Source organism: Agelaius tricolor, unplaced genomic scaffold (assembly GCF_023055355.1).
Source record: "Agelaius tricolor isolate 1412-34295 unplaced genomic scaffold, bAgeTri1.0.p SCAF_16, whole genome shotgun sequence".
NCBI lineage: Eukaryota > Metazoa > Chordata > Aves > Passeriformes > Icteridae > Agelaius > Agelaius tricolor.
The window spans coordinates 17,247,140-17,273,860 of record NW_027269276.1 but is presented as its reverse complement, the minus strand read 5'-3'; the positions used below and the strand labels follow the sequence as shown (position 1 = coordinate 17,273,860).

Sequence of the window (26,721 nt, the reverse complement as noted above, 5' to 3'; positions counted from 1 at the left end):
TCTCCCTTCCCGCACGCCGCCGGCTCCAGCGGGAATTCTGTGCCAAAGAGGGATGGAGGCAAGGAAAGGTTTCGCTTTTCGGCTGCCAAACCTCCCCGCTGTGAGGAGCAGGGACCCCTCAGTGCCACCCCCGTGTCCCCAGCGCCACCCGGCCGTGCGTCACTGCAGTCCTGAGCTGCAGCTCATTCGCCCATCCCGAAATATTCCCCTGCGGGCAGAGTCCCGGCAGGAGCATCGGGAATTGCCGGGAAATGGCCGGGACGAGCCCCGAGCCGGCTCTGCCTTTGTGCCGGGGCCGATTTGATGGAGGCTTCAGTCGCTCCTGCCTTTTTTAGCACCTTCTAAAATCCCGAATTCCCGTTCCCTGCCTCCCTCCAGCCCTTTTTCCTCCCAGCACCGACCACCAGTTCGCTTTTCCCGAAAATCCGGAGCATCCCAGGCAGGAGCTGGGGAGATGGCTCCACACCACGAACCCCGCCGCAACTCCCAGCCCTCCCGTCCCAGGGCTGCTGCTCACTCCCTCCTTTGGGATTTCCAAATTTGCTGCTGGATCAAAACAGGAGCCCCAAAACAGGGGCTGGAGAGAGCAGGACACGGAAAAAGGCCAGGGGAGATCCCGGCCCCCATCATTCCCAGTGAGAACCGCGGCGCTCTCCTGCTTTTTTCCACTCTTTATTCCAACCATCCGCTTTGGTTACAGGTCTGAAAGGGTTGGGGAGGGTTTTTTGGTAGCTGTTGTGGTGGATTTTTTAAAATTTTCCTCTCCTGTGATCCGCCCCCGCCTCCTGTAATATTATAAAATCCTACAAGACAGAAACGAGCAGTCGATATAATAAATATCTGTTAGTCCACAAAGTTAAAGTGCTTTGAGAAGGGCTGTGAGAAGCTCTGTCCTGGGCTGGGGATGGGGAACATCTCGGGGATGTAGTGCAGTAGGAAGCTCTTGCCCGCTGCCCGCGGGCTCTGGACGTGGCCCCTCGGCCCCTCGGGCTCTCCTGAGTGAGCAGGAGCCGGGACAGGCATTGGAAGCACGGCCAGGGTGTCCCCTGGGTGTCCCCGCCCAGGGCAGGGCCGCTCCGGGCTGGGCGAGGTTGGGACATCGAGCGGGACCCCCCCTTTGCAGGGGGACAATCCCGATTTTCACAGTTTAGTCTCGCTCCGAGACCTCCGAGAGCGCGGGGAAAGCGGAGCCCGGGCCTGCCCCGGGAACAGGGACAGAGGCGGGGACAGGCGCAGCCCCCCCGGTGCCCTGAGATCCGCGGCCGCTTTCCCTGAGGACGCCCGGGCCAGGGTGGGAGCGGGCCCGGCCCCGCTGCGCTGCCCCTCAGCTGCCTGCAGAGCATTTGTGCGTCTCCAGCGTCTTCCCAGCGCCTCCCGCTCCGCTCCGGGCTCTGCTCCCACCTCCCCTTCCCGTCCCCACACCCCAAATCCAGTCACCTTCCGAGGCTTTTCCATGCAAATTCCCAACGCGGCGGCGGCGCCGATTCCCGACCTCCCTCCCACACTAAACAAAAAACAACGACCCGAGCCCCCCTCAAGCAGGAGGGGACTCGCCGGGGGCGTCCCAGCCGCTGCCAACCCCAACATCACCCCCCAAAACCTCGGGAGGCAGCGGGCATCCCGCAGTCCGGAGGAGGCCGAGGGCCTGCTCCTCCTCCTCCTCCTCATCTTCATCACATGCAAGGAGCGGCCGCGCCCTGAGCATCAGCGCATGCATGGCTGGCCAGCGGGGCCGCCACCGCCGCGGCCACCGCGTGTCGCGCCCTCCTCCCGCGGCTCCGCCAGCGAGGCCGGCGGTGAGGGACGCTCAAAATCCACGGAGCTGCTGCAGCGGGCAGGGCGAGCGGGACGGCGTCAGTGGAAGAGCTCGGCCAGGGCCACCACGAGCAGCAGCTGGAGCCACGAGGCCAGCACGGCCGGGGCAGAGCCGCGCTGCCACAGGAAGCGCTGGCGGTCCAGCAGGCGCTCCTTGACCAGCGCCTGGCGGAAGCCGTCCTCCTCCGACACACAGACGTAGTGGCCGTAGTGCTCGCGGCGCACGCTGGGGATGAAGTGGAAGCAGTCGTGCTGAGGGTGGGAGGTGTTGCAGCTCTTGATGAGCACGTCCTCGTGGTACCAGTTGTAGGTGGCGTAGTGGGACTCGATGGAGCAGTTGAGGTAGTAGCGGGACAGCGGCATCACCGAGATGTTCCGGAAGTCATCTGTGGGGACACGGGGGTGAGGGTGAGATGGTTGGGAGCAGTCTGGGTTTTTGTGGGGTGGAGGAAGACTCAGAGAGAGAGAGAGAGAGAACTCCTCGAAACTTCTGCTCTGCCCTGTTATTCCTGCTCCCATGTCTCTGTCTGAGAGCCCCTTAATTTCAAAATTATAACAATTTGGAGGGAGGGGGTTTACATTTTCTATTTCAGACGAGGTTCCTGCCTTCCTTAGCAGACACCTGTCTGTTCAAACTGAGACAAATGACCCATCCAAACCCGTCCAAATCCATCCAAACCCGTCCAAATCCATCCAAACCCATCCAAACCCATCCAAGCCCATCCAAACTCCTCCAAACTCCTCTAAACCCATCCAAACCCTTCCAAACCCATCCAAACCTGTCCAAATCCATCCAAACCCATCCAAACCCATCCAAGCCCATCCAAACTCCTCCAAACTCCTCTAAACCCATCCAAACCCTTCCAAACCCATCCAAACTCATCTAACCCCCCCAAATCCACCCAAATCCATCCAAATCTGTCCAAACCCATCCAAACCCACCCAAACTTGTCCAAATCCCTCCAAACCCGCCCAAACTTATCCAAACCAAACCAAACCTGTCCAAATCCCTCCAAACCCGCCCAAACTCATCCAAACCCACTCAAACCCATCCAAGCCCATCCAAACCCAGCCAAACCCACCCAAAGCCTGGAGAATCCAACAATTCCTTCCCCAGCCACCACATCTCTACGCACCTTCCTTGACGTCGCCCCTCTGGCAGCTTCCTCGCCACGAGTCCAAGTTCAGGTTCTGGAGCACGTCCCTGGGGGATGGGAACGGGAATAAGCACCAAGAGAACTTTGGGAAGTGGTGGTTCAGGGATGGGAATCCCCCATGATGAGCGGGAATCTCCCCATTCCCATCCCAATTTCAGAAGGTTGGAGATGATCAACGTGAGACCCAGCAGCAAGGAGAGGGGTTGGGTGCCCAAAACCCTTCAGAGGAGGGATGGATCCATGTAGGGCACCCCAAACTCTTGGGGACAGGGGTTGGGTGCCCAAAACCCTTCAAGGGAGGGATGAGTCCACACAGAGCACCCCAAACTCTTGGGGACAGGGGTTGGGTGCCCAAAACCCTTCAAGGGAGGGATGAATGCACACAGAGCACTCCAAAGTTTTGGGAAAAGGCATTTGGGTGCCCAAAACCCTTCAAGGGAGGGATGGATCTGTGCAGAGCACCCCAGTCTCTTGGGGAGAGGGGTTGGGTGCCCACAACCCTTCAAGGGAGTGATGGATCCACAGAGAGCACCCCAAACCTTTGAGGACAACGCATCCACCCCAAACCCACGCGCGCACTCAGTCCAGGAGGGGAATGCTGGGGCTGTGGGTGTTTATCCAGTGGGATTGGGGTGGGAATGGCCCCCCAGACCTGCTGAGGGCCAGCGAGAGGCAGGAGCCGTTGGCCCAGCCGCAGTAGGGGTCCCTGGCCAGCACGCAGCTGTGGCAGTTGTTGCGGTAGGCCCCGCACATGTCCATGGGCAGCTCCAGGACGCGGCTGCTGGAGCCCACGTAGAGCACGGCCTGCAGGAGGAGAGCACAGGAACGGTCATTCTGTGTCCCAGGGAAGGTCAGGAAGGAGCTGGAGCTGCTAGAAGGAGGCCAAGGAGATGCTCCAAGGGTGGAGCTCCTCTAGAGCCAGGCTGGGAGAGCTGGGGATGTTCACCTGGAGAGGAGAAGGCTCCAGGGAGAGCTCAGAGCCCCTTGCAAGGCCTGGAGGGGCTCCAGGAGAGCTGGAGAGGGAATTTGGAGTGACAGGACACAGGGAATGGTTTCCCACTGCCAGAGGGCAGGGATGGATGGGATATTGGGAAGGAATTGTTCCCTGGGAGGGTGGGGAGGGGCCAGGATGGAATTCCCAGAGCAGCTGTGGCTGCCCCTGAATCCCTGGAAGTGCCCAAGGCCAGGGTGGGCACTGGGACTTGGAGCACACTGGGATAGCGCAAGGTGGGAATGGATTAAAGGTCATAGGGTGACCATTAAAGTGATCATTAAAGGTCATCATAGGGTGATCACTGAAGGTCCCTTCCAACCCAAATAGTTCCATGATTTCACTCCCAGACCCCAGGCTGGCCCTGACCCACCCATGCCTGACCCACCCCGTCCTCCCGCCCCCGGAGTAGGGACCCACCCTGGCGTGGTCCAGGATCATGGACTGGATGGGATCCTTGTTGGGGAACACCTGGATCTCCATGATGTTCTGCACCCCGTCTGGCAGCTCCACCACCTTGTGGATGGACCCCTTGTCTGGGGAGAGAGAGGGCACAGCCCTGGTGAGGGGGTGACAGTGCCAGGAGGTGCCTCCTGAGCCTGGCACCCAGCGAGGGCAGGAGCAGCACCCCAAGGGAACAGGCCTGGGAATCCTCGGGGTTCCCCCTTCCCAAAGGATCCCTTCTCCCCTCAGCCAGCGGGAGGGGAGCCCAGCTCATGCAGGACCCCCAGGTGACTCTGTGCCCATCCCACAGCCCTTCCTGTTGGATCAAGCTGCCCAGGGGGACCCTGCAGGGCATTGGCTGTGTTTAGACCCAGGATTCTGCAAATTCTCTATGGCTCTGTCCCTCTGTTTCTCTCTATTTCAACTCTATTTCTCTGTTTCTCTCTGACTCTGTTTCTCTGTTTCTGTATTTATTTCTGTTTCTCTAACTTTATTGCTGTTTCTCTATTTCTCTCAATTTCTCTGTTTCTCTCTAACTCTGTTTCTGTATTTATTTCTGTTTCTCTAACTTTATTGCTCTGTTTCTCTATTTCTCTCCATTTCTCTGTTTCTCTCTAACTCTGTTTCTCTGTTCCTGTATTTCTGTTTCTCAATTTCTTCATTTCTCTATTTATTGCTCTATTTTTCTCTTTCTCTTTCTCTGTTTCTCTTTAACTGTGTTTTCCTATCTCTCTCTAACTCTGTTGCTCTATTTTTCTATTTCTCTCTTTTTCTGTTTGTCTCTATTTCTCTGTTTCTACCTCTCTTGTTCTGTTTCTCTATTTCTATTTCTCTGTTTCTCTCTAACTATAAAATCCCAAATCCATCACTTGTGGGCCCCAGTCCAACCCCAGCTACCCACCGAGAGCCGGCTGCACTTTCTCCATCACAAAATCAGGAATTTAAACCCCTGCAGGTCCCTCCACGAGTGCCAGGGAACGCATCCCACAGATGGGAGGCACGAGCACAGCTCGGGAAGCACCAGAAAACGACGGAGCTGCTCCTTGGGGAAGGATTTCTGCCCCCCAGCACAAACCGTGCCCGCCTCCCCCGTGCCTGGGACGCTGCCCGGAGCCTGCCTGTGCCCACACAGCCAGCCTGGCAGCGTTCTGCTGTTCCCGAAATTTGGCAGCTCGCCGCTGCCTGACGAGCATATGCCAGGCTGGGCACGCAGCCCTGCCCGCGGGGAACGTCCTCTGCATGGTGTCCCCGCACCTGTGGCCAGGTAGAGGACGTTGTAGCGGCGCCCGTCGCCCGCGGCCACCTCGTGCACGCCGATTTTCTGGTAGCGGTGCTTGTTGTGGAACAGGGGGCTCCGGGACGGCGACAGCGGCTCCACCCGCTCCTCCACCTCCGGGTGGCTGTCCGCGATCTTGAAGGTCTCGCTCGGCGTGTGCTGCCCCGAGGGGACGCACTGCGGGACAGGGGACAGGAGGGGACAAAAGGGACCCGAGTCAGAGGGTGCTGCCCAGAGAGGACAGAAGGGACCCGAGTCAGAGGGTGCTCCAGAGGGGACGCACTGAGGGAGAGGGGAAAGGAGGGGACAAAAGGGACACTCAGAGGGTGCTGCCCAGAGGGGACAGAAGGGGAGAAAAGGGATCAGAGGGTGCTGCCTCAAGGGGATGCACTGCAGGCACAGGGGACAGAAAGGGACAAAAGGGACACTCAGAGGGTCCTGCACCGAGGGGACGCATTGTGGGCAGAGGGGACAGAAGGAGACAAAAGACACCAGAGTCAGAGGGTGATGCCCCGAGGGGATGCACTGAGGGAGAGGGGACAAAAGGGGACAAAAGGGACCATCAGAAGGTGCTGCCCGGAGGGGACGAAAGGGGACAAAGGGGACAAAAGGGACAGGAGTCAGAGGGTGCTGCCCCGAGGGGACAAAAGGGACCCGAGTCAGAGGGTGCTGCCCAGAGGGGACGCACTGAGGGAGAGGGGACAGAAGGGGACAAAAGACACCAGAGTCAGAGGGTGCTGCCCCCAGGGGATGCACTACTAGCAGAGGGGATAGAAGGGGCCAAAAGGGACCATCAGAGGGTGGTGCCCCGAGGGGACAGAAGGGGACAAAAGGCACCAGAGTCAGAGGGTGCTGCCCCCGAGGGGCCGCACTGCGGGCAGAGGGGACAAAAGGCAGAGTCAGAGGTGGGCGGGGCGCTGAGGATGGCGGGGGAAGGGGACAGCTCTGGCCCGGGGGTGTTGTCACTGTGCCCGTGCCAGGTGCCCTCTGAGATCCTCTCCCCCCGTGCTTTCCATGAAGGAATCGAACCTTTTCCAGCCTCCCTCTGTTCCCAGCTGGTCCCTCCCTCCGTGTCCCCTTCCCGAGGTCCCCCGGGCCTCCCGCGGGGCGGCTCCTGCCCCTCCCTCACCTGGCCGGGTTTGACCTCCGGGGTGGGGCCGTTGTAGCCTTTGAGCCGCGATGTCCTGAACACGTTGTCGATGTCCCCGAAGGAGTAAACACAGACGGCAGAGCTTCCCCTGAGGGGACAACGACAGAGTCAGGGGGGCAACTGTGCTGTGCTCCAGCTGTTTTCCAGAGGGAAAAGAGGGCTGGAAGGGAGGATTTGGGCCAGGGCCCCTCACCAGGTGTTGGTGAAGAGCCCGTAGACCTTGGAGCGCCGCCAGTCGCCCGCAGGGACAAAGAAGACGTCCTGCAGCCAGTTGAAGTTGCCCTTGGTGACAGGGTCCACGCAGATCAGGGTGGCCTTGAGGAACGTGGTCCACTTGGAGGCTGAGAGGGAGCTGGTTCCTCCCCTGTCCTCCTGGGGGATAGGGACAGCAGGGAGGGGGTCAGGGTTTGGGGGGGAACACCCCGAAATGCCCATCCTGATGGGGAACTGAGGGATGCTGCCCCAATCCCGTTCCTGCCATCCCGGTGAGACGGAGCAGGGAATTCTCTCCCCTACGAGGCTGAAGGACAAGGCTGTGCGCCACTCAGAGGGGCCAAACCAAGCCTGGGTAAGCCCAGGGGAGCTGGCACGTGCCCTGTCCCCCCAGAGCTGTCCTGGCTGCCACCCCAGCCTGTCCCCAAGGTACCTTACACAGCTGGGCCACCCGCGAGATGTTCCGGGGCGCCTCGGGGCTCTTGTCCGGGTTGTCCTCACGGAAGAAGTAATAAATCTTGTCCTGGTGAGGCTCCTCGTGCCTCAGCGTGGTGGCCTTGACAAACTGAGGGTCTGGGGAGGCAAGGGACAGAGCTTGGACCTGATTTCATCGGGGGAGCCAGAGGTGGGGACAGGGCAGGGAGTGGGACATGGCTGTGGTGCAGGGAAAGGACAGCTCCGAGTCCAGGCTGCCCCTGCTGATCCTTGGGAAGGCTGAGCTAGAACTGAGACCAGATAGAGTTAAATAATAAAGCAGGGATTTATTGAAAGGATCTCCCCAATGGATCCACCTTAGGCAGCATAAGAGCCAACCAAGATGAAAACCAAAATGGTCACAAAAATGGACACAAAGGTCTCTGACTTTTATAAGTTCTGCTCCATTTGCATATTGGAGTTAATTGTCCAATTACAGCTTCAGGTTATGAATCTCATCCTTCTTGTTTTTCTCTCTTCAGCCCATGTTGTTTACGCCCCTGGGCCTGAGATTTGGATCCTTTGTGCTTGGTCCCCAGCTGGAGCAGGAATTGTTTTGTCTCCCTGCTCTGTGCACAGAGCTCACCATCCCCTAACTCAGCTCACCAGACCCACCCACTAAAGCAGCACAGAATCTGAAAAATATAAAAGCAAAACCTGAGGCATCAGTGCCACCTTCCCAGTGCCTCCTGCCTGACTGCACAGACTCATTCCCTGGAGCCTGGGGAAGCCCTGGCAGCCACAGAAACCAAGTCCCTCCTGCTCTGGGAGCTGCTGTGGGAAGGAAGGAAGGAAGGAAGGATCCCTCAGGAGGAGTGATCCGTGCTGTGCGTTGGGAAAACCCCGTAACACCATTCCTATTAATGCACCCCTGGGCCCCTCTGAGCATCCTGAGCTGCTGTTTCCATGGCAGGGAATCCCCAGGGATCAGAGCCCTGCTGTTCCCACAGCAGGGAATGTCCCAGGATCAGCCTGGCAGCCCTGGGGCTCTCAGGTCTGGCTCGGTTTCCCCTTCCCTGTTTTATCCCGCTGTCATTTTAATTCCATTTTTATCCCATTAATCCCCCATTTCCCCCCTGGGAAGCCACCACAGCAGCCACCACAAGCCCAGGGAAGTGGAGCAGGGTCCTTTCCCCATGTCCCCTCCCTGTCCCTGCCCTGAGTATGGCCTGGCTGGGGTTTGCCCAGGGCCCCTGCCCACACTGGAAGTTGCCCAATGCTGCGGGGCAGCTGCCGGGCATTTTGCACAATGCAATTTCCTTCCACCCCGCAGGAGGGACTTGCCAGCCTCATTTCCCCATGCCCCAAGGACAGGGAAGTCACTTTTGTGCTGGTTTGGGACAGGGCTCAGGGGAAGCAGGCAGCTGGCTCCCCCCTGGCTGGCACCAAGGGCACCTGATCTGTCAGACTGAGCTTAGGGGGCAATGGGGCAGTACAGCTGCACCACAAACTAGAGTTTCTGTACATAGGATGGAGGGGGGCAACATTTAACTGTGGATCTCCCCCAGCACAAAATTCCATTGCCAAAGAACCAGGAATTTCCAGTTCTTGATGTTCAGAAGGTGCTTTAAGAAGATGAGGGACCCAATGATGTTAAGGTTATGGGATTTATCTCATTGGTAGGTTTACGCCAATATTTGTCACCATTGGGTATTGGCCACTCCTTGGCTGGCACTGGCACACCAAACAGGTCACAAAGGGTTTATTTGGGCTCAAACTGGTCAAACATTTGGTGTCTGAGCCTGCTGACTTGGCTAAAGCAACCCAAACGTTCCTCTCTGGTGGATCTACAGCCATATCTGCACTGCAAAAGCCAGCAAAGCAAAACTACTAAATTTTGCTTAATCTGACACTGATCAGCCCCCACAAGAGGCTGTGGAGCTTCTCCTGCCCCCCGCCAGCTGTGGGGGGGCAGAGTCCAGTAGGGATAATGTCCCCCCAGTGGGGATAATGTCCCCCCAGTGGGAATGTCCCCACTCACTCTGCATCACCGTGTCACTGGTGTAGAGCTCTCCCCCGCCCCTCACGCGGCGGAATCGAGGGATCTTCCCATTCTGCTGGCTCTTCTTGATGGTGGAGTAGATGTCCTGGCCTGTGGGGAGAGGATGAGGAGGAGTGAAAGCAGCCAGGAATTCCATTGCAGGGATGGTGGGTATGGAACAGGAATCCCAGTCCTGACACCCAGTCCTTGAAGGGTGGCAGGGACACATTCTTGGAAGGATCCTCACCTGTCTCCACACCAGGCCTGGAGCAGTGGGGTCACTGCAGGCCCTCCTTTCCAGGTCCCTCCCAACCCAAAGAATTCTCAGTTCAGGTCATTCCCAGGTCCCTCCCAACCCAAAGCATTCCTGATTCAGGAAACTCCTCCCAAGGTCCCTCTTGACCCAAAACATTCCTGATTCAAGTCCCTCCTTCCCAGGTCCCTCTTGACCCAAAACATTCCTGATTCAGGTCCTTCCTCCCAAGGTCCCTCTTGACCCAAAACATTCCTGATTCAGGTTCCTCCCAACCCAAAGCATTCCCAATTCAGGTCCCTCTTTCTGAGGTCCCTCCACACCCAAAACATTCCTGATTCAGGTCCTTCCCAGGTCCCTCCTGACCCAAAGTACTCCTGATTCCCAACATTCCTCCCACACAGAGCCCCCATCCTACTCCCCAGTGGGAATCTCCAGCCTCTGTCCCAACGGGATGTGCATTTCCATGGGGACAAAATGAGGAGAGCCAAGGGGACAAAGCCCTCAGAGCAGCCTCAGGGGGTTGCTGTTTGTCCCAGGGAGGCTTTGAGCACAACAAAACCACAGGAAAACGGGAAAATATCCCACTTACCATCAACAACGACGAGGGTGTTGGAGTCAGGGGTGAAGGGAGCGATCCCTCTCCCATCCCAGGGCAGGCTCTCCTTCCTCTGCGTCTGGGGAAGGACAGAAGGGGATCCTGAGTGGGGTCAGGCCAGGTTTTCCCCAGCCAGGAAATCCAATCCCTTCTGGGAAATCCCCCCCAGAAGGGGGAAGGATCCGTACCACGTTCCAGCAGGTGGGAGCGCAGGCGCCGGTCCCGCACACCAGGAGCCCGTCCCCGTACTGCTCCACCAGGGTCAGGTAATTCCGGCTGTCCTCCTGCAGGGGGAGAGCAGCCTGGCCATGGCACAGAGCCCCCAGCACCACACCAAATCCCAGATCCCTCCTGGGTTTTCCCAGATCTCCTCATCCAGAGGGAGCTCATGAGGAGCACACACAGCTCCTTCAACCAAATACTCCAGCCCTCCCCATCCCGCTGTTCCCTCTTCAACCCAAATCCTCCCCATCCTGTTTTTCCTTGAACCACTCAAATCCTCCCCATCCTGTTATTCCTTCAACCCAAATATTCCCCATCCTGTTATTCCTTCAACCCAAATCCTCCCCATCCCATTATTTCCTCCTTCAACCCAAATCCTCCCCATCCCATTATTTCCTCCTTCAAACCAAATCCTCCCCATCCCATTGTTCCCTCATGGGTGGGACCTACCAGATTCCCAGAGGACATGCACTGGCCTTCATTTCTCACTGGGAACTCTTCCTAGGATAAAGGAGAGGGAAATGTTTCCATTCCTGCTCTCCCAAGGCCGTCAGGCGTGGGCTCAGCGTGCCACAAGGTCACCAAAACCCACGAGGTGTCCTTGTCCCCCACCCCTGGTGCCTGAAATCCTGCAGGAAGGCCAGGCTGGATGCCAGTGATGAAATCTGAGCATTGCTGCTCTCAATTCAGAAAGGTTCCCAAGCAGGAAACATCCAGGATGGATCCAGAAAGGATCCCTGGCTGGAAAAATCCAGTGTGGATCCAGAAAGGATCACCTGGAAACAGCCAGGATGGATCCAGAAAGGATTCCAGGATGGAAACATTTGGGATGGATCCAGAAAAGATCTAAAGCTGGAAACATCCAGGATGGATCCAGAAATGATCCCTGGATGGGAATATCCAGGATGGAACCAGAAAGGATCCCTGCATGGAAATAGCTATGATGGATCCAGAAAGGATCCCAGGCTGGGAACATCTGCCCTGTGGGACAGTGAGAACCTCTGAGGGATCCCACCCAAGGTAGAACCCGCCCGTGGACAACACAGAAAATTTAACACTAATCCTAATCCTAATCCTAACTCTAACCCTAAACCCAACCCTAACCCACAGGGATCCCACCCAGGGGAGACTGAACCCTGCCCATGGCCAACAGGGGAAACTGAACCCTAACCCCAACCCCAACCTAACCCTAACCATTCTTTCCTGCTGGGATTTTGCTTCCTGGCATGATGGAGCCAGCTGGGCCGAGACCAGGCTCATCCAGGCTCGGAATGTGGGTTGGGAGATGGATCCCTGACCCTTTTTATGGGGTTTTGCTCCAAACCCGTCAGCGGCGCCCCTCACCGTGTAGTTCTCACGCTTTGCAAAGTCGTAGTAGTAGAGCCTCCCCTCGCCCCCGACGTAGATGGAGGAGGTGTTTTCCTGGTGGAAGAACACTGGGAACCTCTCCCTCCGTGGGAACACATATTCCTTGGCACCTGGGAAGGGCACACACCTCAGGGAGCTGCTCTGGGGGCACCTGCTGAGCCCATCCCTTCCCGTGCCCTTGGAGGATGGACAGGGTTTGGATCCCAGGAGGGATGGACAGGGTTTGGATCCCAGGAGGGATGGACAGGGTTTGGATCCCAGGAAGATCAACAGGGTTTGGATCTCCAGGAAGATGGACACTATTTGGATCTCCAGAAGGGTAGGACAGGGTTTGGATCTCCAGGAGAATCAAGAGGGTTTGGATCCCAGGAGGGATGGACAGGGTTTGGATCTCAGGAGTATGGACAGGGTTTGGATCCCAGGAGGGATGGACAGGGTTTGGATCCCAGGAAGGATGGACAGGGTTTGGATCCCAGGAGGGATGGACAGGGTTTGGATCCCAGGAAGGATGGACAGGGTTTGGATCCCAGGAAGATCAACAGGGTTTGGATCCCAGGAGGGATGGACAGGGTTTGGATCCCAGGAAGGATGGACAGGGTTTGGATCCCAGGAAGATCAACAGGGTTTGGATCTCCAGGAAGATGGACACTGTTTGGATCTCCAGAAGGGTAGGACAGGGTTTGGATCTCCAGGAGAATCAAGAGGGTTTGGATCCCAGGAGGGATGGACAGGGTTTGGATCCCAGAAGGGATGGATCCCAGACCAGAGCCCATGCCTGACAGATGAAAGTTTCACCCAAAACCACCACCCCCAGACTCCATGTCCCAGACAGGAACAAAAAGTGACAGCCAGCCTTCAGACGTCCCGGCTGGCATCACATCCAGCTGTCTGCCCCCTCTGCCCTTCCTCTTTCACATCCCACCTTCTCCAGCCCCCCTTCTCTAAAAACCCCCTCCATTCCCGCTGCGTGGGCTGGGCGAGGCTGGTCCTTTCCCCCCCCCGGGATCCCAAAACCCGAGGTGTGCACGGGGATCGCTCCGGGGCTCAGGGCCGCCCTCTGCCCGGCGCTCCGAGCTCTCCATTCCCGCTTTCCCCTTTCCCAGACACAGCGGCCTCTGCCCTGGGCAGCGCTCCCAGCGCTCGGCCAAAGCTGAGAATGCCGCTGGAGCTGGCAGCCGGCACGGTCGGGTAATTAATCGGCGGCGCGTGGCTCTTAATTGCCAGGGCTGGCACTTGGCACTGCCCAGCCCGGGGCTCCCTCTGCCCCGCCCAGCAAGAGGCACCTCGGGGGTCACCGGGGCGCTGAATTCCCACTGGGTTTGGGGTTTATTCCCATCTCCTGCGGGTCTCCCATGCCTTAAAAGAAGCAGAGTTTTCCCAGCAGGGCTTGGGGAAGCTGCCAGAATCCCCAGGTGCAATTTGGAGACACAATGAGGGGACTGCTCCCTGTGCCCTTCCCCTGAGACCCTCCCTTCCTTCCCCCACTGTGCCCTGCCCAGCCTTCCCTGCGTCCAAAGGCTCCAAGAAACCCCTGACCCCGAGCTGGAGAAGCTGGCACAGAACCTTCCAGGCTGATTCTGCAGCCAGGCTCAGTCCCAGCCTGCCCAGGACAGGCATAAACCCCCTTCACACCCTCTCCCTTCCCAAAAACCCCATTAAAGTGCCGTGACCCCATCACCAACACACCTCGAGGGGCTCTGCCCAGACCTCACCAAGCTTTACTGGGTTTGAAACCCCAGCCCCTAAATCTCTGCTAAGCCAGGCAAATCTCCAAGTTTTGAGCTGGAGCTCCAAACTCAGCTCCTCCTCCTCTCCCCCATTTCTCTCCTGCTGCCCTGAGGCTCCTTTGGGGGCTCTTCCTGAGCCCCACCGAGCTGTCAGCCGCAAACAAAGCAGCCCTAAACAATCATTTGGCCGGCACCGAGGTTGTTGTTTATCCTGCAGCTCCCCGGGGACTGAATCAGAGCCGAGAGAGGAAACAGCTCTGCCAGCCTCCAGCGAGCCTGGGCTGGGCTCGGAGCTGGCAACGGAGCCTCCGAGCGCTTCCAGGAGCGCCTGCTGGGGTCCCTGTGCTGCTGGGGTGGCCCTCTGGGGCTGCTCCTAAGCCCTGTAGGGCTGGTCCTAAGCCCTGCAGAGCTGGTCCTACCTAAGCCCTGCAAAGCTGGTCCTAAGCCCTGCAGAGCCGGTTCCAAGTCCTGCTCTGCCTGCTGCAGCTTGGGTTAGGGAAGGGGTTTGGATCCTGGTGGGATGGGGGAACATCCCTGCACCCCAGGCTATGAGTCTGGGGTTTGAACATCCCTGCACCCCAAACTGCAGGTCTGGGGTTTGATCCCCTTCTCCCCTGGTGGAATGGGGGAACATCCCAGCACCACAAACTGCCTGTCTGGGGTTTGAACAGCATCAGGAGATGAGGATGAGGAGGCAGAGGGCATCATCTCAGTGCCAGAAAAGCATGGAATTGTTGGCAATGGAAGAGACCCTAAAGCTCATCCCATTCCACGCTGTGTCAAGGGCAGGGACACCTTCCACTGTGGCAGGGTGCTCCGAGCCCCATCCAGCCTGGCCTTGGACACTTCCAGGGACAGGGCTGTGTCCCATTGTGTCCCCAAAGAACGGGACATCTCTCAAAAGCTGCTTTTGACTCTGGAAAGCAAGGCCGTGTCCCTTGGAGGGCTTGGCCCTGCTGTCACCCCCGCCCCCAAATCCATCTCCGGGGGACACAGGGCTCATTCCCAGAGCCTGGCTGACCCCTCCGAGCCCCTGTGCCCGACGTTTGCCACCAGCCCCGCGGCTGGGGAGGCAATCAATGGCACCACTGTCCCTGGAAATGTCCCCTGGAAATGTCCCCGCTGCGGGCCTGAATGGGAGAAAGGGCGGCTTTGTGCTGGGCAGAGCTCCCGCCAGAGGGGAGGGAGCAGGGACATCAAATCAGGGACAGGGACATCCTGGAGGGTGCCTGGGGAGAGGGAGGGGAGCAGGGACATCCAATAAGGGACAAGGGCACCCAGGGCATCCCAGAGGATGCCGGGGCTGAGGGAAGGGAGCAGGGATGAGAACCAAGAGATGCTCCAGATGCGATGGAGATGTTATAAATACATATTATAATATTGGCTTTTTGCAAATATTAAAATGGATTTTATATGTGTGGTGCTCTTGGCTGATGCCACAATAACCTTTGCTCTATGGTCCTTGTCTCCCACTGTCCTTTATTTTACTTTTTACATTTTCACAGGACAGTGCACATGTTTCTCACAGAGAGAAGGGAACAATCCTGCTTTCCATCCAGCCTTTGGTGACAGAGCAAGTGGCTCCCTGTGGGACCAAGAGCCCCTTGAGAAACACCAGACCATCCCAAGGCATCCCAAAGCATCCCAAGGCATCTTGGAGCATCCTGGAGCATCCCAGAGCATTCTGAAACATCCCAGAGCATCCTGGAGCATCCCAGAACATCCCAAAGCATCTGGGAGCATTCCAGAGCATTCTGGAACATTCCAGAGCATCCTGGAGCATCCCAAAGCATCCTGGAGCATCCCAAAGCATCCCAGAACGTCCCAGAGCATCCTGAAGCATCCCAGAGCATCCTGGAACATCCCAGAGCATCCCAGAACATCCCAAAGTGTCCAGCAGCATTCCAGAGCATCCTGGAGCATCCCGGAGCCGGCAGTTCCCACCCCCGGAGCAGAGGGGCAGCGTGGGCTGCAGCCTCTCCCGGCAAACCCCATCTCCCAGCCCGCCTGGGGCTGAGTCAGCACTGCCTCTCCCTCTCCCCTCCTCTCCAGCATTCCCGGCTGGCAGCGCCTCCCGCAGCCCAGACGCTCCTGAGTCACCGGCTCGCACCGCTCCCGGCTCGGGAAAAAATGGAATTTCTGGGATTAAGCCCTTTTCTGACTTCTTCTGATTGCTATGGCGTGATTTATAGATCTGTACTGCCTCACCACCCTTGACATGTGACTGAAAATGGAATAAAAGGCTTTAAAACTCCTCTCCGTGTCCCCATCTCTGGGTCAGGAAAGGGTTAAATCAGACAGGAATTCTGTGGGGATGCGGAGCTGGGGCGGAGCAGGGTGGAGGGGATGGTACTGACGGGATAAAATCAGGATTCAAAGTAAAGCATTTATCTGAAATATTTATCTGAAATAAAGGGAAGTGGAAGTGGGATGGGACCAGAACCTGCTGGGTTCTAGGAGCTGGGGCAGGCATGAGGCACTTCCTTCATTTCCTGCCCTTAGATCCCTTCAAAGTGGGAAAAACCTTGGATTGTGAGGTGGGAGAGCAGGGCAGGGAGTCTGTCTGGCCCTGGAATTGTCCACTCCTGGAAGTGCTCTCTCCTGGAATTTCCCCCTCCTGGAATTGCCCTTTCCCTGGAATTGCCCCCTCCTGGAATTGCCCCCTCCTGGAATTGCCCTTTCCCTGGAATTGCCCCCCCCTGGAATTCCCTGCCCCTGGAACTCCATGCCCCGGGAATTGCCCTCTCCTGGAATTGCCCCCTCCTGGAATTCCCTGCCCCTGGAATTCCCTGCCCCTGGAAATGCCCCCTGCTGGAATTCCCTCTCCCTGGGATTGCCCTCTCCCCTGGAACTGCCCTGCCCTGGCACTGCCCGTTCCCACAGGGCCCCTCGGCTGAGCTGTGCCACCCCGAGCTCTCCTGTCGCTGTCACAGGACGGGGACACGCGGCCGAGCCGCCACACGCGGCAAACCGGGATTGGCACGGGGCACACCGGGATTGGCACGGGGAACCGGGATTGGCACGGGCGCGGTGCCGAGCGCTGGCAGCCGAGCCCCGCCGCCCAGGCGGTGCCCGGGAAGTGTCGCTGTGACGCGTGGCAGCGCTGTCACTCGCGGTGGCCCCGATGGCACTGCCACCTGCTCCGCTGCCCGCGCAGCCGCCAAACATTCCCCAGCTCGGATCCCTTTCCCCACCGCCGTGACACGTTCCCACCTCGATGACAGCGCGTCCGGCCGGGATCGGCGCGGGAGGCAGCAGGAAACACTGACTGAAGGGCTGGGAATGTGGGAGTGTCCCTGGATGTCACCTGGGACGCTCTCATCCCGGCTCTGAGTCAGGGCGAGCAATCCCGGAGCTCCACATCGATCCCGCTGCTGGGACAGCACTGGGAGCTGCCTGGATGCGGGGACAGCGATCCCTGTCCATTGTCAGTCTGGATGAGGTGACACCAAGATCCCTGTCCCACTCCCGATGAGGTGACACTGATCCCTGTCCCGCTCCCTATGCAGTGACACCGATCCCTGTCCTGTTCCTAATGTGGTGACATCAATCTCTGTCCCACTCCCGATGTGGTGACACTGATCCCTGTCCCATTGCCAGTCTGAATGCGGTGACACTGATCCCTGCCCTACTCCCGATGTGGTGACACCAATCCCGCTCCTGGTCTGGATGCGGTGACACCGATCCCTGTCCCGCTCCCAATGTGGTGACACCGGTCCCTGTCCCACTCCCACTGCGGAACAATCCCTGTCCCACTCCTGATGCAGTGACACCAATCCCTGTCCCACTCCTGATGCGGTGACACTCATCCCTGCTCCACTCCCAATATGGTGACACCACTCCCTGTCTCATTGTCAGTCTGGATGCAGTGACACAAGATCCCTGTCCCATTCCCTCTTCCCACAGGATGTGTGACAGCAGCCCAGGTCCCCTTTTCTCGGGACTGTGATTCAGGGCCACTCCCTGAGTCACTCAGGACTCCATCCCAGCTCCCAAACTCCGCAGTGCGGCTGGAGTTTCATCATTCCCTCAGGCCAGCACAATCCCTGCATTGCCGACCTTCCCACCCTCTCCCAGGGGGACAGGGACACCCCAGGGTCCCCTCTGTCCCCAGAGCAGGGCTGGATTCACCACACTGCTGCCTCCCTCCTACCCAAGCTCCAGCAAGAAGCCAAGCTGCATTTTCTCTCTCTTTTCTTTTTTTTTTAGACATTCTATAAATTCCCAAATTGAGGCATTTGAGGAAGAGGAAATATGTCTCCAAGGAGCTGCTGTGCTAAGTTTTCCTTCCAGCATGATTTGCTCAAAGGGAACAGAGTGACACGAGGGAACAGTGTGACACCAAGGAGGGGGGCACAGCGGGGACAGGAGTGTCCCATTCCCATGGGATGGAGCCTCAGGCAGCCTTGGCAGGCACTTGGGACAGAGCCTGCAACAATGGGGATTTTTATAGAAACAGCCTGACTATAAATGAGGCATTTCGGGAGTTTTGGGCAGGTTTGCTCTGACCTGCCACGGAAAATTTGAAGGGTTGTGACTGTGAGGTCCCTGCACCATCCCACACACATTTCTCATCTTCTGGATGGGTTTCCAAGAAGGAGGCAAATGGAGAAATGTAAGTGTAAGAAACGTGTAAGAAATGTGTGGAGGCCACTTCCTCTGCTGTGGCCTCCTGTCCCCAGCCTCTGCCAGGGCTGCACCCCAGGAGCAGGGTCTTGTATCCCCAGAGTCCCCAGGGACACCCCTCTGGAGAAGGAGAGCCTGGAAGGAAGGGTGAGGGATCACCCCAGGCTGAGGGATCACCCCAGGGCAGCCCTGTTGTGTTTCGGGTTGCCCCGTGCCCCAACCTGAGTCATCTCTCAAAGGAAGCAGAAGCAGCAGAGCAGAAGTGATAGCAACACCTCCAGGTTTCTGTCCCATCCCCCCAGGAGCTCCCTCCGGGTCCAAACCCCACCCTGGCCCCACTTTTGTTCCCTCCACATTCCTGTGCAATCCCCAGGAGCTCCCTCGGTGGCAGCGAGGGAAGGTGGCTCCAAATCCCACCCTGGCCTGCTCTTGTTCCCTCCATGTTCCTGTCCCTCCTTCTGGGAGCTCCCTCAGGGTCCAAATCTCACCCTGGCCCCACTTTTGCTCCTTCCACATTCCTGTCCCAATCCCCAGGAGCTCCCTCTGGGTCCAAACCCCACCCTGGCCCTGCTCTCACTCCCTCCACGTTCCCCTCTCCTGCCCAGCTCGGAGCTGACAGGATCGTGGCCACCTGTCCCTGCTTTCCTGCTCTCCCCTGTTCCTGAAAGGAGCAGGGACCCCCAAAAACTCCTAGGGCAACCAGACAGAAAGTGAAGTGAGCCATTCCCTGCTTCCCTCGGCCGGAGAACACGCAGCTCCCTGCCAGGGCTGTGTGTCCATCCCACCCCGAGGCTGGAACGTGGACCAGCGAGTCCTGGTGGAATTCCCAGGGTTCCAAAGGCAGCCCAGCCTCTCTCGTGCCCCTGGGGCAGGGAAGGGCAGGGGCCAGGCTCGCAGCGGTGCCTTCCCGCAGCAGCATCCCAGGAAGGAGCATTAAAAGGTTTTCCAAAGTGCTTTCCCATCAGCCCGGGCTGGGTAAAAGCCCTGACGGGAATTTTGCCATTCCCTCCATCCTGCAGGAAAGGCTGCGGTTCCCAAAAGCAGGGACTGGGGCTGTGGGCTGCTTTCCTTCCCATTTTCCAGCTGGGACCTGGGGGAAGCTTCAGTTGCTCCCTCAGAACCAGCACAAACAGGAGAGAGGGACTAGGGGGGCACACAGCCCTAAAACCCACTAAGGGGCCCAGGAGCTGGCAGGAAACCCCAAAAAAGAGGCGTGAAAGCAGCCGGAGCCACCTCACACCTCTGTCTCACCCTGAGATCCTGGCAAGGCACAGCCACGGGGCTCATCCGGAGTTTCTCATCCCCCCCGAGATGCTTTGGAGATGAGCGGCGATTCATCACCGCGGTCTCCCTTTCTTATCTCACCTCATCTTATCTCACCTCATCTTATCTCACCTCTGCCTCCCCAACCCTTCCGAGCTCCTCTCCTAGCAAAGGGCACGGCCTTATGGGACCACCAACCTCGTCACCCAGCCGGGTTTTCTGTCCAGCTGGGAATTCCTCTATCCCGCTTTTCCCCTGCTCCTTTTCCCCCTGTTCCTGCACTCCCGGAGTGCTCATTGTGCCCTGGAGAGATCCCTGCCCTGCCCAGCTTTTCCCCAGTTCCTTTCTCCACTGTCCCTGCTCTCCCACCGTGCCCTGGGCAGCTCCCTGCCCTGCCCAGCCTTTCCCATGCCCCTTTTCCCCTCTATCCCTGCACCTTTTCCCCTCTATCCCTGCACTCCCGGGGTGCTCATTGTGCCCTGGGGAGCTCCCTGCCCTGCCCAGCTTTTCCCTTTTCCCCTCTATCCCTGCACTCCCGGGGTGCTCATTGTGCCCTGGGGAGCTCCCTGTCTCGTCCAGCCTTTCCCTTGCCCCTTTCCCCTCTATCCCTGCACTCCCGGGGTGCTCATTGTGCCTTGGGCAGCTCGCTGCCCTTCCCAGCTTTTCCCGAGCCGGGCAGACAATGGAGCTCGCATTAGCCGGGATAATCCATTCCACAAAAGCCGGCGATCCCGATGCCCGGCAGGGCCACGCTGCAGAGCACTCTCGGAGCACACAAATGGGCTTTTTCAGAGGCACTCTCCGAAAGGAAATATCCTGGCACGTCAAGCATTCCCGAGCTAATTCTGGGAGCGCCTTGGGGGGGAAAAAATCCCTTTTGGTTTGGGAACTGAGCTGCTGGGTTTGGGATTGGGATTTGGGATCCCAGAAGCTCTTCTGGGAGCTGTGCTGCCGATATCCCTGCTCCAAGCTGGAGCTGGAATTGATCCCAAACACCCACTCAACAACAGAGACCCCCTAACCTGCATCCCGCAGGGAACAAGCCCTGGATTCAAAGCCGGGGCTCTGCTCGCCCCACGCTCCGGGAACGCTGGAATTCTCCTTATTAAACATCAAACCCCTGGCTGGCGGGCTCGGCAGCAATTCCATGAATACTAACACGGCCCCACTCTCGCTCCCCCCATAATTATGCAGCACTGGAGCTGCAAGGCGAGGCCAGAGCCTTTGATTCCGTGGATTTGTGCCATCCGCCAGGTCCGGCCTTCCCGGCTGCACCCCACGGCTGCAGGGACTAAATTTAGAGCCAGGTTTTGCCACTTTCCAAAAGCTCTGCTCTGCAGTGCTGGTCCCAGGCTGTGATGATGGAATTTTATCCAACAATGGCACAAGCACTGCTGGATGTTGTGTCAGTGCAACAAAGGATGGATTCGGCGGATCCGGGGAGCCCCTCCCAGCCCAGGAAAGTCAAACATTGATTTCCCAGGAAAGGCCTTCCAGGGGGAAAAGCTGCCCCAAGCAGTTCCAGGAACATCCAGCAGCAGAACAACCCTGCTCCACCCACTTCCCTACCCCAGCTCCCCACAGCTGGAAAATCCTTCCAGGGCAAGGGTGGGCACAGGGCACAGCCACCTTGGTGTCCCCAGGGAGGCTCTGAGTGGGGAGATCCAGAGGTTTTATCCTTGTGGAATGCAGGTGAGGCCCTTCCCAGTGGGATCAGGGATGGCCCTGCTGTGCCTTTCCCAGTGGGATTGGGAAGGATCCCAGTGGGGTTGGGACTGGCCCTGCTATGCCCTTCACAGAAGCATTGGGAAGAATCCCAGTGGGATTGGGAATGACCCTGCCATGCCTTTCCACGTGGGATTGGGAATGACCTCACCATGCCCTTCCCAGTGGGATCAGGAAGGATCCCAGTGGGATTGGGAATGACCCCACCATGCCCATCCCAATGGGATTGGGAAGGATCCCAGTGGGATCAGGAATGGCCTGCTATGGCCTTCCCAGTGGGATTGGGAGTGGCCCCACTGTGCCCTTCTCATTGGGATTGGGAAGGATCCCAGTGGGGTCGGGAATGGCCCCACCGTGACCTTCCCATTTGTGTCAGGAAGGATCCCAATGGGATTGGGAATGGCCCCACTGTGCCCTTCCCAGAGGGATTGGGAAGGATCCCAGTGGGGTCGGGAATGGCCCCACTGTGCCCTTCCCAGAGGGATCAGGAAGGATCCCAGTGGGATCAGGAAGGATCCCAGTGGGGTCGGGAATGGCCCCACTGTGCCCTTCCAGCCTCCTCCTACTTCTTCCCACACCTGCTGTGTGCTCCAGGTGAGTGCCAGCCCCGGGCCATTCCGGCTTTGTGCCAGGGAATGCCCTCCCCAGCACCCTCTGTGTGCCCCATGACCCGGGACACGGATTTCCCATTCCCCTCACATCCAGCCCTGGCTGCAGCTCCGCATTCCCCAGACCCGGAAAGCCCCGGGGGCAGGAATGTGAAACCAGACTCGCCAAAACGCCGAGCTCCCAGCACAGCCCGGCCGGGGGCAGTGCGAGGGCAGGTGCCTGGCTGGGACCGGCCTCGAATTCCTCAAGGCAACTCCCGAAACTCGCCGTGCCTGTCCCTCCCACCTGCCAGACGGGAATATTTGCCCCCAGTGCATAACGAGACGGGGAATCATCGGGGAATCATTGCTGCCTGACCCAGTGAGGCAAGGCAGGGAGGGGACAGGAGACAGAGGCAGAGCTGTCATTAAGGGCTGTATCACCCAAACCCCACTCCTCAATTACACCTCCACATCCTGCTCCCCTGGCACTCCCACGGCGTGCCACACGGGTGGGGCTGGCAGCAAAAGGGGGCCCAGCAGGAGGAACCAGCCCTATTTCTGGAGCAGCCTGGAATAGCCATGGAGCTGGCTGGAACCCACTTCCCCTCCTCGCTCACCTCCCAACCCTTTTTAGGATGCGAGATCTTCCCTAAAAAGCACCTTGGACTTAGATTTATTCCGTGCTCAAGCTTAGATTTAGCTTGTACTCAAGCACTCAGGTCTAAATTTAGTCTGTCCCATTTAAGCACTGACTGCATCATCCACAGAACACCTTCCCAGGCCGGTTTTCAGCAGTTCCGTCCCCAAATTGGCTGGTGCAGAGCTGGGAGTTTGGTCAGGAATTGGCATCTGGCTCCTTTTTCCAGCCACAACTTCCATCAATCGTGCCCTGCCTGTTGTTTTTGTGTCGTGCTCTTGCAACAGGAGGTGCCTGTGATTCACTCCATTTGTTTGGTTTGCTTTTCTTCTTTTTCAATCTGCGCACAGCAAAACATATTTCTTTTTTCTTTTTTTTTTTTTTTTTCCTTCCCCAACCAACATTTTCAGTTCCCAGCATCCCCCAACCCTGTGAAAAAGGAGAAAATAGCACTGCTGGGAAAGCGAGCAGCTTTCTCCTGGAAATGGTGATGCTCTGAGAGCTTGGTGGGAAAGTGTCCTACAAAGATGTTTCACACCATGGGACCACAAAAAACCCCAGAGATGCTGTCACCGAGGAGAAAAGCTGCTGCTGGCACCAGAAATCCCTCGTTTGCCGCAACAGGAGGAGATGAGGACCTCAAGGATCATCTCATCCCATGCCCTGCCATGGTCAGGGACACCTTCCACTGTCCCAGGGTGCTCCAAGCCTGGCTTTGGGCACTGCCAGGGATCCAGGGGCAGCCACAGCTTCTCTGGGAATTCCTTCCCCACATCCCATCCATCCCTGCCCTTTGGCATTGGGAGCCATTCCCCGCATCCTGTCCCTCTATCCCTGATCCCAAGCCCCTCTGCAGCTCTTTCCAGAAGGTTCTGGGGGGACCCAGCCCTGCCGTGCCAGGAGGGCACGGAGAGTTCCCCGCCAGCCCTGCTGACACAGCTCTCCCTGTCAGGGAGGCAGCCAAGCCTAGCAAAGCCCAGGAGCCGTTCCAGGCAGATTCCCAGAAATGCCAATCCAAGGGCCCGCTGTAGCCCGGGGCGGGTTTGAGCCAGCTCACCCCGCCGAGGGTCAAGTGTATAATCCCGCCCTTCCCTCGGGGACCTCCTTATCTCCGCTGCCTGCGGCTTCCAGCTCACCTGTTAATGAGCTGGGAATAATTAAACAGCCGGAGCCCAGCCCACCCCGCGGTGGGTTGAGTTTTCCCCGGCGCTCTGCACGTGTGGCTGAGCAGGGACGAATTGCTGAGCGTGGCAGCAGCTCCAGCCCAGCCTGCGCTGCAAAGGCCGCGGGCTGCAGCAGCCCGAGCCCGCCCCAGGCTCCGTGCCACGCTCAGCGTTTTGTGATGCTCGGTGACTTTCCGGTCAGGAGACAGCCGGGCTGGGCTGTCCCCTCCGCTGTCACCCTCCCCCGGTCCTGGGACACGCCGAGCAGCAGTAGCTCCGTGCGGGATGCAGCTGCACCTTTGGCAAAGCGCAGCCCAGCCGGGCAGGGGAAAAATCCAGGGAGGCAGGGGAGGATGAGGAGGGAGGGAATGATGGGAACACTCCTCGAGTTCAGCCCGCAGGAACTCGGAGCCTTCCGCAGGACACGGGAAAGGGCAGCAGCCGGGGACACTCCTGGGTCAGCCTCCAAAGGGAACAGGGCAAAGGTCCTGCCAGGAGAAATGTGACACAGCAAAGGTCAGCTCCACATCACTGCTCGAGTCAGGAGGGAGCCCTGCAGGGCCAGGTGTGCCTGGCAGTGAACACTTGCCCACGGCCACCTGTGCGGGCTGCAGGGGCCACGGAGCTGCAGAAAAATGAGCTCCAAAGTGCTGGGAATTGTTAATGCAGGAGCTCCGAGCAGCAGGACAGGCCCGCGGTGCTCCTTTGTCTGCAGGGGTGAGCCCAGGGTTGTGCCACCTGAGCCTGGGGATGTTTTGTCCCACATCCCCACCTCGCCTCAGATATTTCTTAGTGGGAACTGGAGGCCAAAGCAGCGGAGCTGCAGCGAGGGCAGGGTTTGGTGGATCCTGGGAAGCTCCAGATGTCACCAAACCGGTAGATTTGAGCTTTCTGCTGTCACAGACTCACTGTGCACGGTGCTGGTGAGGGGAGCGAGGCCGAGGGATGAAAAAGCAGCTGCAGCTTTGCCCGATTTCCTGCGCTGCAGGCAGGGAGGGATCGCTCCTGCAGAGAGCCCGGCTCTGCCCAGCCCCACAGATCCGCACCCTCGCCCTCCTTGGGACACGTGGAGGTGCCTTTGCCGAGCCGCATCACCTGCTGCCTGTGCGGGGCCGTGGCGTGGAAGAAATTTAATTAGGGGAGAGCTGCCAGCTCCTGCAGAGCCCAGGGCCAGCCCTGCACCACTGCAAAAGCAGCAGCGGGCCCGGAACGCTGTTCCCCACCCCCAGGAACGGGGGGCCGAGCTGGAAATCAGCCCTGCGAGCTAAAGAGCAGCACTGAGAGCTGAAAGTCAGCCCTGCGGGCTGGAAATCGGCCCTGCGGCTCCATCCCCCCCGCTCGGCTGGCGAGGGCCGGGCTCGGAGCGGGCTGCAGCTGCGGCAGCCACGTGCTGAGCCCGGAACGCTGAACATGCTGAGCTTTCAGTGTGCCCGGGCCACCGGGAAGTTCAGCGGGGGTTCGCGACCACAGCAGCCCCCAGCCCGTTTCCTCATCCTCCGCCTCCTCGCTCACCCACTGCCCTACTTGGGGAGGGTAGAGGTGACACCAAGGAGATGTGAAATAGGACGCGGCTCGCTCCCATCGCTCCCTGACTGCAATACCAGTCTAGCCCGGGGCCCTCCCGAGTTCTCAGAAATAATTACAGGCACAGATAAGCACAGAAAGGAGAACAGGTGAAATGTCCTGATTGGTTTCGGTGACAGGTGCTAGCAGCCTTCAGTGCCACCCAGACACGGGTGAGCGACGAGTGACAGCATTGTGCAGGGACACAGGTGGGGATCGGCCACTCCATCCCCTCCCTGTCCCTCGTTTTCCAGCCACGCCGAACCCCACCGCTGTAGGGAACAGGGGGAATGTCCCCGGAGCAGCAGCTCCCGTCCCCTTTTCCCGCAGCCACCGCCGGTGACGCCATAGCGGAGCAGCCTCCCCTGCCCTGCGCGCCGGTACCGCTCCCCTTTGTGTGACAAGGTGACAGCAGAGGCCACCCCCGAGCCGCGCACACGGCCAGCACCCCCCTCCCCGCTCTGCCAGCCCGGGGAAGGGCACGCAAATGCCAGCGGAGGAGAACAGATGGCACGGAACGAAGCGGGGGAAATGGGCGTTCTCGGAAGTTGCCAGGGAATGGGGAGCAACAGAGGAGCCCTTGTGCTGCAGAGCCCGCCCGGCAAAGCCAACGGGGTCTTTGTTCCAGCCAGCCCGGAGGGGATTCATCCCAAAACTCGTGATGAAACCAGCGCCGACACACCAGGCTCAGAGCCTTGAAAACATTTCTTTGTTCGGGTTCGCCCAGATCCAATCTGGTTACAAAGTCCTTACGTGCCGTTTGTAAATTTTTTCCCCTGAGACCAGCGGTCCTTGGCAAATATTTACTCCCCAAACTCGTCTGCAGCGAGTAGGGCGAGTTCAAGCAGATAAATAAGTGCATTAACTATGTAAATATATACTTCTGCTTTCTGGAGTGCTGCAAGTTAGGAAATGTGTCAGAGCTTTTTGACAGCCTTTAATATACCCAGCAGATAAGGGGGAAAAAAAGCGCTTTTCGACAGCCTTTAATGTCCCCAGCTCGCAGGAAAATGCTTTTAAAACATAAAAAAGAAAAAAGAAAGAACCTTCTAAAAACCCAATTAAAAGCCAACAGCCTCAACCCACAGGCATTTAACGAGAGCCAAAAGCCTCCCCGAGGACACAAAAGAAATAGAAATAACCCGAGTGCTCAAAGGACGAGCCCCCGGTAGGAAGGAGCCGGCGCGGGGAGCAGCCGCATGCCGAGGGCGCAGCCCGGGACTCACCTTGGGGAGCCGCGATGATCCTGGGGTTCACCTTGGGGCGCCCCGCTGCCCACGTGCCCAGCTGGCCGAGCCACAGGGCCACCAGGAGGGCAACAGGCGACTTCCTCCTGCCCATTCCTAGTCCGGGAGCGAGCCGGGATCAGCAGCCGGGCGGGCTGACAGCTGCATCTCCCCGCGTACAAAAGGCTGCGAGCAGCCGGGCGCAGCCAATGGTACGGGGAGGGCGGGCCTTCCACAGGAAAAATGGAGTAAAACCCTC

The 26,721-nt window shown here is 58.5% G+C and overlaps 1 protein-coding gene across 1 annotated transcript; it reads right to left on the bottom strand.

Moving 5' to 3' along the window:
• Positions 1-656: 656 nt before the first annotated feature.
• On the bottom strand, positions 657-26,713 carry SEMA7A (semaphorin 7A (JohnMiltonHagen blood group)). The gene is made up of 14 exons (XM_071441851.1): positions 26,463-26,713; positions 11,919-12,052; positions 11,025-11,075; positions 10,541-10,636; positions 10,347-10,431; positions 9,502-9,612; positions 7,480-7,619; positions 7,027-7,205; positions 6,813-6,921; positions 5,662-5,860; positions 4,384-4,499; positions 3,625-3,776; positions 2,952-3,019; positions 657-2,201 (listed from the first exon to the last, which is right to left on the bottom strand). The coding sequence occupies exons 1-14, from the start codon at positions 26,575-26,577 to the stop codon at positions 1,855-1,857; spliced, it is 1,902 nt and encodes a 633-aa protein (XP_071297952.1). The 5' UTR covers positions 26,578-26,713; the 3' UTR covers positions 657-1,854.
• Between the last annotated feature and the right edge of the window lie 8 nt (positions 26,714-26,721).